This window comes from Hyperoodon ampullatus, assembly GCF_949752795.1.
Source record: "Hyperoodon ampullatus genome assembly, chromosome: 10".
Classification (NCBI taxonomy): Eukaryota; Metazoa; Chordata; class Mammalia; order Artiodactyla; family Ziphiidae; genus Hyperoodon; species Hyperoodon ampullatus.
In genome coordinates this window covers 84,781,437-84,793,443 of record NC_136923.1, presented here as the reverse complement: position 1 = coordinate 84,793,443, position 12,007 = coordinate 84,781,437, and the positions used below count along the sequence as shown (strand labels likewise).

Here is a 12,007-nt window from a genome sequence, read left to right as displayed (position 1 = left end):
GGGAAGATTGTTTTATTTTTACTATCTTAAAACAAATATTTTCTATTGCTCTTTAATTAGCTGATAAAAGAGTGCCGTATATATGAAACTGTTTTTTTTGTATCCATTGTGACTTTTTCTAAACTCGGTGTTGAATTTTTGAAATTATTAAATGTGTGCTTTTAAAAATTGGACAATCTCTTTGTGTTAAGTACAGGAATCACAGATAGATCAAGTTTGTTCATTGTGTTTTCCAAATCTTCTATAACCATACATGTTTTTCTTTGCTTGTTATGTGAATTTATAAGAGTAGTATATGAAAGCTTGCCCTACAGCTGTAAACTTGAAGTTCTCTTGCTAATTCTGCCAGTTGTTGCTTATATAGTTAGTGGTTATGTGGTCAGGTGCATATAAGGTCCTGAATGTTACATCTTATCAGTGGATTTTTATTTTATCATTATGGAATATAGCTCTTTTTTATTTCTAGTTCTATTTTATTATTATTTTTTGAATTTAGCCTGGTTTTGATTGTCCCGTGTTCGTTGATTGTATTATTACATTTTTATTTCTTCAAACTTCCAGTAAATAGTTATTTTATAGTCTCTGATAATTTCAATATCTGAAATTCACTGCCCGAGGGAAAGAGAGGGAATCTAAGGCTCTTCTTTGTTTGGATGCCTGACCCTCCATAGTGTCTGTTTTCCTCTTCGATTTGATAACATTTATTATAAGCTTATATTTGGACATTCCAAGTTCCTGGTAGAATGTCTGGCACGTAACAGATGCTAAATAATTACTGAATAAATAAATCACAATCAATCTGTGTACAGTATATCTAGAGAACTTGGGTTCACGATGCTTCCTTCCTGAAGGGGTTTATGTTTGCCTTCACAAGTCACTAGGAGGCGCTATGAACCTAGGTTACTAATTTCAGGAAGCTTTCACTGAAACACGGCGGGGTGGGGGTGGGGGGCGGAAGTTTGGGTAGCCTGAGGAATGTTAGGAAAAAAAGTCAAATTCAGGGAGGACACCTCTCTGCAGAAAGGAAAGATGGTACTGAAAGAACTAAGAAGCCGGTTTCAGACAAAGATGATGATGATGGTAATAATAATAATAAATTTAAAATAAATGTGTTAAACACCGGATTCTTAATTTTTAGTAAGTTTTTGGGTTTTTTGTTTGTTTTATCATTTCACTAGTTAGGCTGAAGAACTATTTCTGACCCAACTTTGTGGCTAAACTGGATGTGATTTGCTCCTTTCCAATTCAAAGGTTTATAGCCATATAGGCTACGAAATTCTTTTCTTTCTTATCTCCCTTCAAGTGATGTAATTTCATTTCCCTGCCCTTTGTTTTTACGCTGTATTTCTGTATTTTCTGTACAGTGCAAAACACTGTACTCGGAATTGTCTGGATAACCGCCTATTTTTTCTCAGTTCTTCCTTTCCCTCTCACTGGATTCAAATGTAAAGATACAGCTTTTCCAGGAGCTGTAAATGGGTCTTGCAAATCGGAGACTAACCGTGTCACGAGCTTTGCCTCCTTGGTATTTCAAAACACTGGAGAGAGTTACTTCTAGTTTTTAAAATTAACAAACTAATCTGAATTGTTATAAACGAATCAGAACTCATTATAAAATAGGTTAACTAGATTAAAGAAGGTGGCCTGATTGCTGGAAAACTGTCTCAGGATATGACCAGTGAGACAGTATATCTGGAATGATTTATTTGCATGCAGACCTCAAGACGAACGAATCAGCAATTGCATAACTAAGTCTTCATTTGCGTAACGTTGCCTACAAATAAGCAGGATCCGGTGGGACATACACCGTTTTCTTTTCTTTCAGAAGACATCGACGGTACAATGCCTGGACTAGTGAAGCCCCTGGCCCCGAAGAAGGGCTCCAAGAAGGCGGTGACCAAGGCCCAGGAAAGAGATGGGAAGAAGCGCAAGTGTAGCCGTAAGGAGAGCTACTCCGTGTACGTGTACAAGGTGCTGAATCAGGGCCATCCGGACCCCGGCATCTGGTGCAAGGCCATGGGCATCATGAACTCGTTCGTCAATGACATCTTGGAGCGCATCGCGGGAGAAGCGTCACGCCTGGCGCATTACAACAAGCACTCGACCATCACTTCCGGAGAAATCCAGATGGCCGTACGCCTGCTGCTGCCCGGGGAGCTGGCCAAGCACGCTGTGTCCGGGGGCACCAAGGCTGTCACCAAGTATACCAGCTCCAAGTATGTTTATAGCCACTTTTCAGAGCCATTTCACGTTTTCACAATCAGCTGCGCACTAGCTTGTGCGGTTTCGTGAACTCTGGGAATTAAATTAGTGTCAAGGGTAACGCTTAGCAAACAAAGTACTTAAAAAGTAAGCGATCCTCGGGCGGCAAATCTACTGTTCCGCGTATGAGGGTTCCCAACGGCTAAAGCGAACGTGCACTGAAACCACTTAGTGCTAACCCCAATCCTTGGAGCTCTAGGTCACCTTTATAAAATTTGTACAGGGTGCTCTTTGGGCTGGAATTGGTGCTTTGTGAAGCTCTGGTCTTGGTTTTATGTAAAGCGTCAGGCTGTAACGTCCAAGAGACCACAGTTATGTTTGAAAGTCCCACCGTCTAAAACCGGAACTTTCTTAGTATGACTTTGAGGGTCTTCCGCCTAGGTTCCTTTGTGTGGATCTAATTCCCTTTCCTCACACTCCCTCACCCCCAGCCCTTTGCCTAGGGCTTTCAAGTCTTGGCTGAACATTTTATCTAAGATTCTTTACAAGCATATTATGTTGGGTGGCTGCAGCTCTCCAGTAAGGGGAAAATAGTTACTAACTTTTTATTTTGTTTTCTCTCTTTCCTGGTCATTAGATTTTTGTTTGGAGAATGCAGTCTTCTCCCCACTCTCCTGACTCGTTTTACAAACTAGACCTGCAAAATTCACAGAATTCTGTATTCAGCCGCCTGTCTTCTCACTAGAGTAGCCACATAATATAAAGATTGGCTCTGTCACCTCCAATCTGTCCTTTTCTGTCCCCCGTGAGCTCCCTTCTGAGCCCATCGCCCTATCCTGCCTCCATATCTCCTCCCTCTGCTTGGTTCAGAAACTGTAGAGGGATCCTGGCAAGGAAGAAGAGAGGGACCCAGGGTCGGCTCAGAACGCAGAGAGGAACAAATGTAGAAGTAGAGATGCTTTTTAATGTTGTGAGCTGAACACTGAGGTTTGGAAGCCTACGGTTTGTGATCGCATAGTGCCCAAGAGATTAAACCCCGGGAAATAAAGAGCAGGGTTCTTTCCTCATTTCTCCAGAAACTGCAAGGTAGAGGTGTCCTTCAGGAAGTCAGGTGAAAAAGGTTCAGTTGAGGGCACTTCACCCATAAATGGAAAGGCCAAATCCACCCAAGCATTGCTATCAGTGTCCTTGAGAAACACTCCTAGCCAGCCTCCAGGGCCAGTCTATCTGGTCTCCATTTTATTGTCTCAAAAAGGTAAATAATAAAATAAGCACAAAGATACAAACAAGTCTTTATTTTCAGATTACTGAATTACAATTGCATTTCGACTGTTTCTGCTCACCTTGACTTTAGTCTGAGGTAGTACTGAAACTCCTCTGTTCATAGGGTATTTAGTTTCCATTCCAGAGTCACCATGGGGGCTTTTTGTTTTTTACCTGCTCACAGCCTTTGGATGATCATCCACCTCACAAAAATCAAAAACCTGTGCTATGGCCCCAAGCCCTGAAAAGTTTGGCCCTCACCTAACTCTCCAACCCAACCTCAGAGGATTCTTTTTCTCCCTTTTGTTTTGTGTTTCTTCATTGTTTTTTGGTTTGTTTTTTTTCTAGGCCTTTGCTGTTTTTCTCTGTCTGAAATGCCCCTGATTCCACATCCATCCCCAGCACACACACAGTTTATTGATCAACAACTTCAATTTCAGCTTAATCATTATTATATCCTTGGGGAAGCTGGCCTCCATCGTTAAAGGCTCTCACAGTCACAAACAACTGGATGTATACCCAGACCCCCAAATTAATCATTACTAAAGGGACATGGGACACTTAGGATTGATGTGGTTGAATCAGAACCCCATTCCTGAGGCTAAGAGAGGGACTCTGCCTTCCCTGGAGCACAAGGCAGGGAGGAAAGGGACACCTCAACAAAATTGAGGCTATATTAGAAAGGAAGAGGGCAAATGACTTTTGGCAAGGCACTTGCACTGCCTGATGTAAGGGCCTTCTAGGCAGACAGAGGAGCATCCACCAAGTTCATTCATATTCAAGTGCCAAGCACTAAATTATGTACTGAGGACATAAAGCACTTGAGTGTGCATCAGAATCACCCAGAGGGCTTGTTAAAGGACAGATTGCTGGTCCCATTCCCAAGTTTCTGTTTCATTAGCTCTGGGGGAGATCTGAGAACTCGGATTACTAAAAAGTGCCCAGCAGATACAGTGCTGCTTATTTGGTAGGAGGCTTTGAGAATGTCTAATATATGGTGAAGAACAAGCTACCAAAGCCCCTGCCCACATCAGCTTCCTGGTGGCAAAGATAAGTGTATGATAGAAGAAGGTGAAGGGTGTGGATGTCAAATAATGAAGTTTAAATTTATTTTGCAGACGACAAAAATTTATAGAAAGCTTCTGAGCAGGGACTGACATAATTGGCTCCATTGTTAGGAAGATGTCTCTAATGGCAGTAGAGAAGCGATTCCATTCAGTATTTTGTCAAATATTGATTGGATTTCCTCTGTGAGAGGCCTTAGTTACAGTGGTGAGACAGACAGGCTGATCTTCTGGGGCTGATATCCAAGTGGGAGGAGAGAGATAATCAACACGTTGATAACTCAGCAAGATATTTCAAATAGAAGTTCTGAGGCCTGTGAAACTATTTGAAATAAAACCAGGTGCTGTGATAGTAATTACGTGATGCTTTAGATAAGGGAACCCACAACCCAGGGAATAAAAGTTCCAGGCCAAGGCAGGGAGGAGTTTGTGCTCAAGGAATATAAGGTCTGTATGCTAGGAGATTAGTAAGGTAAAGGGGTAAAAAATGAGGCTGGGGATTAAACAGGTACCTGAACATGTTGGACCTTATAGGCCAAAAGAAGGCACCCAGATTCTTATTGTGTCATGGGAAACTCTTAGAATTTTTAATAACTCTAGCCACTATGGGGAGAATGAATTTTATGGGATCAAAAGTAGAAAGAAGCAGGGAATAAAATTGAAAGCTTATTGCAATAATTCTGGTGAAATTATTAGAATTAGATTTAGGAGGAGAAAGTCAAAAGGATTTATTGAAGAGTTAGGTTTTATGGGTGAAGAATCAAGTAGCTAACATTTGTTGAGCCCTTTATATGTTTAGGAAACTATGCCAATCTCTTTAGAAACGTTAACTCACTCCCTCTGCTTAACATGCACATTATCTAGATGCAACTTTTCTCTCCTTTTAATTGAGCAAAGTGTGGGGCTGGTGTTAGACCCAAGGCAGTGTGGCTCCAGAGGTTCTGTGTTTATCTACTGCCCTGCAGTGCTAATAAAGTTCTTGGATAATCAAGAATTCTAGGAGAGGATGAGTTTTCTGAGACTGGAACATGACAATTTTTAAATGCCCTTAGCACTCCATTGTAGATGTCAAGTGAGTAGTTGTATATGCGAGTCTGGAATTCAAAGGCAAATGGGGACTGGACATAGAAAATTTGGAAATAGATATTTTAATGTTGTCAGCATGGCATGAGATTGGAGATTACCCATGGAGGAAGAATAAAGAAGTGAGTTTATCCTGCAGGCATTCCAAACTTTAGAGAAAAAGAGACAGCAAAAGATTCTAAAGAGTGACAAGTCATCGGACATGTAGATTCGGGGAAGTCCACCACTACTGGCCATCTGATCTACAAATGTGGTGGGATCGACAAGAGAACCATTGAAAAGTTCAAGAAGGAGGCTGCCGAGTCGGGGAAGGGATCCTTCAAGTATGCCTGGGTCTTGGACAAACTGAAAGCTGAACGCAAGCGTGGTATCACCATTGATATCTCCCTATGGAAATTCGAGACCAGCAAGTACTATGTGACCATCACTGATGCCCCAGGACACAGAGACTTCATCAAAAACATGATTACAGACACATCCCAGGCTGACTGTGCTGTCCTGATTGTTGCTGCTGTTATTGATGAATTTGAAGCAGGTATTTCCAAGAATGGGCAGACCCATGAGTATGCCCTTCTGGCCTACACTCTGGGTGTGAAACAACTAATTGCTGGAGTTAATAAAATGGATTCCACCGAGCCACCCTACAGCCAGAAGAGATACTAGGAAATTGTAAAGGAAGTCAGCACCTACATTAAGAAAGTTGGCTACAACCGCGACACAGTAGCATTTGTGCCAATTTCTGGCTGGAATGGTGGCAACATGCTGGAGCCAAGTGCTAACATGTCATGGTCCAAGGGATGGAAAGTCACCTGTAAAGATGGCAATGCCAGTGGAACCACACTGCTTGAAGCTCTGGATTGCATCCTGCCACCAACTCACCCAACTGACAGGCCCTTGCGTTTGCCCCTCCAGGACGTCTACAAAATTGGTGGTATTGGCACTGTCCCTGTGGGTCCAGTGGAGACTGGTGTTCTCAAACCTGGCATGGTGGTCACCTTTGCTCCAGTCAACGTGACAACTGAAGTGAAGTCTGTTGAAATGCACCATGAAGCTTTGAGTGAAGCCCTTCCTGGGGACAATGTGGGCTTCAATGTCAAGAACGTGTCTGTCAAAGATGTTCGTCATGGCAATGTGGCTGGTTACAGCAAAAATGACCCACCTATGGAAGCAGCTGGCTTCACAGCTCAGGTGATTATCTTGAACCATCCAGGCCAAAGCAGTGCTGGCTATGCACCTGTGCTGGACTGTCACACAGCTCACATTACCTGCACATTTGCTGAGCTGAAGGAGAAGACTGATCGTCGTTCTGGGAAAAAGCTGGAAGATGGCCCCAAATTCTTGAAATCTGGTGATGCTGCCATCGTTGATATGGTTCCTGGCAAACCCATGTGTGTTGAAAGCTTCTCTGACTATCCTCCTCTGGGCCGCTTTGCTGTTCGTGACATGAGACAGACGGTTGCTGTGGGTGTCATCAAAGCAGTGGACAAGAAGGCAGCTGGAGCTGGCAAGGTCACCAAGTCTACCCAGAAAGCTCAGAAGGCTAAATGAATATTATCCTCAATACCTGCCGCCGCAATCTTCATCAGTGGTGGAAGAACGGTCTCAGAACTGTTTGTCTCAATTGGCCATTTAAGTTTAATAGCAAAAGACTGGTTAATGATAACAATGTATCGTAAAACCTTCAGAAGGAAAGGAGAATGTGTTGTGGACAATTTGTTTTGTGTGTGGCAGTTTTAAGTTATTAGTTTTTAAAATCAGTACTTTTTAATGGAAACAACTTGACCAAAAATCTGTCACAGTATTTGAGACCCATTAAAAAAGTTTACTGAGAAAAAAAAAAAAAAAAAAGAGTGACAAGTGAGTTTGGGAGAAAATCAGGAGAGCGGAGTCAAAAAAGTCAAGAAAATAATGTATTTCACCAAGGAGGACATGACCAAGTTGGTGTGATGTCTAGAAGGCTAAGAACAAACATGAGCTTTGGATACAGTTAATAGAGATCCCTGTGAACTCGGGTTATGGGACTGAAGGGCGGCCCAGACATCATCTGGGACAACTTCAGGACTCCATTATTACTTCTTTCCTAGGAACAGCTCCACTCAGGGCTGAGCGCCATGTGTGGCCATTATGTTTTTACCCTCTGTCTTGGGTCATCATATTTGATCTATGCAGGCATCTGCCCAGCTGGATCAATCAGATTTGTTTTCCTAGAAATTAGGAAAAGGAACTGAAGAAAAAGACAGGACCGAGTGTTCAGTAATTGCTTAAGTGCGGTCAGCAAACTTAACTTTCAAGAGAATTTTTTTTGTTTAAATAATCTGGAATTGTTTTTTTTTTTTTATGTTTACATCCAAAAGAACTTCCATTAATGCACTTACAAGTTCTTAAGAATATATGTAAACTATATTTGTCAAACATATGCATAAACACATAATCCTATGTTTTCACTCAGTCCTCACGAAAATACGAATTTTCGCCTACATTACAGATAAGGGAACAGTGGTTAGTAATTTACCACAGACCACAAAGAAAGAAAATGGTAATTCAAGACTTCAAGTGTATGTCTTCATGGTTCAAAATGCCACTTTCTTTTTCTCTGGGCCTCTGAGAAATGTCATGAGAAATAAGAATGCTAATACTAGCACTAATAATAGCCCAAACATGGAGCATTAACCATGTGCCATGCACTGGCCAAAATGCTTAACAAATATTTAATGTTATTCACCCCCAAACATGTAAGATAGGAACTACTGTTATCTCCATTTATGAGGAAACAGAGGCATAGCGCGGTTGGTTAAGACACAGAGACAAAGAATAATCATCTCTCTGTACAAGCTTTCCAGCTCCTTTTTATCTCTGAAAAAGGGTATTGGGAATGTTTCTTGTAAACTTAATAAATGATTTATTCAATGACATAGACCCTGTTGAATATATTTTCCAAGACTAGCAATGGAAGACAAGTTCAAAGGGCCTTAAGAAGAAATTCATGGACTTCCTCCTTAATCAGGCTAAAAAATAAACACCCCACTGTTTTTATTTACTTTTAAATCTCATGAGATACAGTCATTTTGGGCCTTCAGGCCTTTGAGAATCAAAATTTTTCCAAATGGGCTATCTTGCATTCTGAGTTATGAAGTGTTAAGACCTGATCTAACTTCTCGAGAATATATAGGTCTACTGCACATAGTGAATAAATGGTGACAAATTCACTCTTGTTCAATGTGTTCTTTATGCATTTTGTCTGTCCTTTCCTCTCTAGCCTTAAATTTTGGATCTTTACACCTCAGACTCTAAAATCCTAGACTCCAAGCTGTTGACAGGAATCCATGGAGCTCTGGGAATTCCTTTTATGAGCCCATGAAATACCATCTATGTCCAATATGTATACTTTTTACCAGTTTCTCAAAGGAGCTTCTGATCCACATGTTGTTAAGAACTCTCTCCTCGGGGAAACAGTACTCTGAAATATCCAGATTACAACTGCTTAAGACATATGGATAGCCCACCCACCCGTCTCTAACATGTAATGAGCCCCTATTCTGTGTTCTGTCTAGCATGGAACACAGTGGAAGAAATGTCAAGGAGAGAGGCTCACTTGGCATTAGCTTTCCTTAAAAGAGCTTTCTGGCCAATGGAAGGACAGTCATACTGGTAAATAAGTTGAGAAAACCGTATTTGGTATGATAAAGTTAAGTTGCTGTAACAGAGACTCAAAAATAAGTTAGCTTAAAGACAGTCTTGTTCATGGAACAGATACACTATGATTAGTCCAGCTCTGTGGGGTAGCTCTGCCCCTCCTGATCAGTCAGGAACTCTTGTTCCTTACAAGTCATTGTTCTGCCACCCCTAGAGCCTGATGGTCTCTGCTGGGTCAAACAAGATCAGCACCTTCATAGCTCGCAGGAAGAGGAAAGGTTTTAAAGCCTGGGAGTGTCTTCTGCTTACACTCCCAAAAGAGCACTTAGTCACATACTCCCCTCTGCTCCCAGACAAGCCAGGAATGTTATCTCACACTAGGGAGCCACCTGTCCAGCTATACGTTATTATAATACAGTGAACCACTTTCGCTGGAAAGAAATACCAGTTGTATCACAATAAACCAAGATTTTTTCACAGAATAAAGCCCATTCTGAGGACACCAAAGAATACAGTGGCATGCTGACAATCCTGAGAGACTGTAGAAAGTTTACAGTAGGTAAGAAAAAGAAATGGGTAACCCACTTGAGAACTGCTTATTTTGCCTCATTTCCTGATGTGTAGAGAACAAGGTGGGATTTGACTCAGGAAGACCTGGATTTGAAAGGCCCAGTCCAGCACTCTTTGTCAGGATACGTGTTATGCAACTCTCATCTATAATTTAAGGTAAATCTGCTTGTAATCAAGTCTAAGAATATTCAAGATAAAGAGTCAACATAATAAGTTGGTAAACATAAACCTGTATATTTATATCAAGCATTTATATCAACCTTAATAAAAGCTTCTTTTGGATTGAGAAACCAGTAGCTTTGGACATGGGAAGACAGCTCAGAGAAGCAGAGACAAGTTGTCCTGTCTCCATTCCACTTTTAAACAAGAGGAAACCTCAAGTACTTTTATTTTACTTAAGTATAGTTGATTCACAATGTTAATTTCCAAGTACTCTTATTGTTTCTCTGGTAGAACTTGACTGCCTTCGACATATTTTATGTTGATCATCCCCCTTTCTCCTCCACCATTTATCATGTGTTGTCCAAGAAGGCAGACTGTTTTAATGTCTTCAGCCCACAGAAGTGTCTACGTTCCATTTTCCATTTTCCTAGCATCAGGGTTTACCTCTTATCTCTTCCGTGATGTTCTCCACCTTTTTTCACTGACAGTTGCACAAAATGTTACCTGCAGTTTACTGTCCTGTTGGTCTCCTAGCTATAAGCACACTAAATATATTGAATATACAGTCCAACCTGAGGTTATGGACCAGCTTTAGCGACCTGCGACTAATCTGAAACATACCAAAAACGAATCAGATAAAATCAACTTAAATTTACAGATTGTAAACAGTACTGACCCAAACATCTTAAGAAAACATTAGAACAGAAAGCTCAAAACTCTTTTGAGTGAAAGAATAGGTGGCCCTAAAAAGGGCCTTTGGTTTTAGGAGACTCAGGGAGACGGCCAACAGGAGTTCAGCCACCAAAGCCGTAAAGAGTGCGGCCCTGCCGCTTGAGCGCGTAGACCACGTCCATAGCGGTGACAGTCTTGCGCTTGGCGTGCTCAGTGTAGGTGACAGCGTCCCGGATCACGTTCTCCAGAAACACTTTCAATACCCCACGGGTCTCCTCGTAGATAAGGCCAGAGATACGCTTGACGCCACCACGTCTGGCTAACCGACGGATGGCAGGCTTAGTGATGCCCTGGATGTTATCTCGAAGAACTTTGCGGTGGCGCTTGGCGCCACCCTTCCCCAGCCCCTTTCCACCTTTACCACGCCCAGACATTCCGAAAATACAGCTATCACACCCGCAGCGAAGTGATCTCCACAGCGCCACTTAGGAATTTTATAGTAATGTGACGGACCTGTTTGAAAACTGCAAGAGCAGGGGCGGTAACAACATTCAGTTCCCACCCTTCGCTTATTTGTCCCTTGCTCAGAGCTGTGGCAACTATGAGGGGCGCCTGAAGCGACAGTGGATCCTGGAGATGGGATTTAATAAATGCTCCTATAAATGGATACGTGTGTTTGTGCATCTGTACAATACGGGCAGCCGTTAAGTGGGGCAACAGATCACACACTTTCCACAAAGAAGCCTGATACTGTTCTTCAGTCTTTCCAAAATATGAAATAATCAGTTAGTACACGCTGTTGTCTCTTATAAAATGCTTTAAATAAATCATATCTTTATTGTTTAAGCTTCCATTAGTTTTGTCCATTTATGTTTGGTTAACTAAGCAGAGTCTTTGGTATGCAGGCTGGATGACCCCACAGAGGGAACTAAAAATATAAGAAGGTTACACGTTTAAGAGGTCAAGTCAGGTTAAAAATCACTGAGCGCTACATTGGAGATTTATAAATATGTATATCCCAAAGTGATAAAAACCTTGTTCCGCTGTAAGTCTAAGATTTATGGTTTGATTATATATTTAATTGTGGACAGTTTGTATCTGGCATTGTATCTGTCACCGCATTCTACTGCAACCAGGTGGCATTACAGTGTCCAGTCAAGCTCTGGAGACAGCCTTCTCTACATACTAGCTTGTGACCTTGGGCAACTTATACTCAGTTTTTTTCCTTTTATCGATAAGTGTATAAGAAAGTGTAAATTATAGAGCACTTGAATTTAAAAGAGATAATCCAAATTGCTTAAAATAATATCTGTAAATAAGTAATCACTCAGCATTATTTATTATGACATATTATAGTA

At 41.5% G+C, this 12,007-nt stretch overlaps 3 protein-coding genes across 3 annotated transcripts; 2 read left to right on the top strand and 1 right to left on the bottom strand.

Annotated features, from left to right (window-relative positions):
- Positions 1 to 1,842: 1,842 nt before the first annotated feature.
- Positions 1,843 to 2,292, top strand: LOC307058996 (histone H2B type 1-L-like; the record flags this gene model as incomplete). The annotated part of the gene is made up of 1 exon (XM_079712683.1): positions 1,843 to 2,292. The coding sequence occupies one exon, from the start codon at positions 1,843 to 1,845 to the stop codon at positions 2,290 to 2,292; it is 450 nt and encodes a 149-aa protein (XP_079568809.1).
- Positions 2,293 to 5,594: 3,302 nt separating this feature from the next.
- LOC307058995 (elongation factor 1-alpha 1-like) lies at positions 5,595 to 7,831 on the top strand (the record flags this gene model as incomplete). Its single annotated transcript, XM_079712682.1, is given in 3 exon segments — positions 5,595 to 5,601; positions 5,806 to 6,272; positions 6,276 to 7,831. Coding segments are annotated over 3 exon segments (1,359 nt in total). The 3' UTR covers positions 7,161 to 7,831.
- Positions 7,832 to 10,771: 2,940 nt separating this feature from the next.
- On the bottom strand, positions 10,772 to 11,083 carry LOC307059669 (histone H4; the record flags this gene model as incomplete). The annotated part of the gene is made up of 1 exon (XM_079713792.1): positions 10,772 to 11,083. One exon carries the CDS (start codon positions 11,081 to 11,083, stop codon positions 10,772 to 10,774), a length of 312 nt encoding a protein of 103 aa, XP_079569918.1.
- Between the last annotated feature and the right edge of the window lie 924 nt (positions 11,084 to 12,007).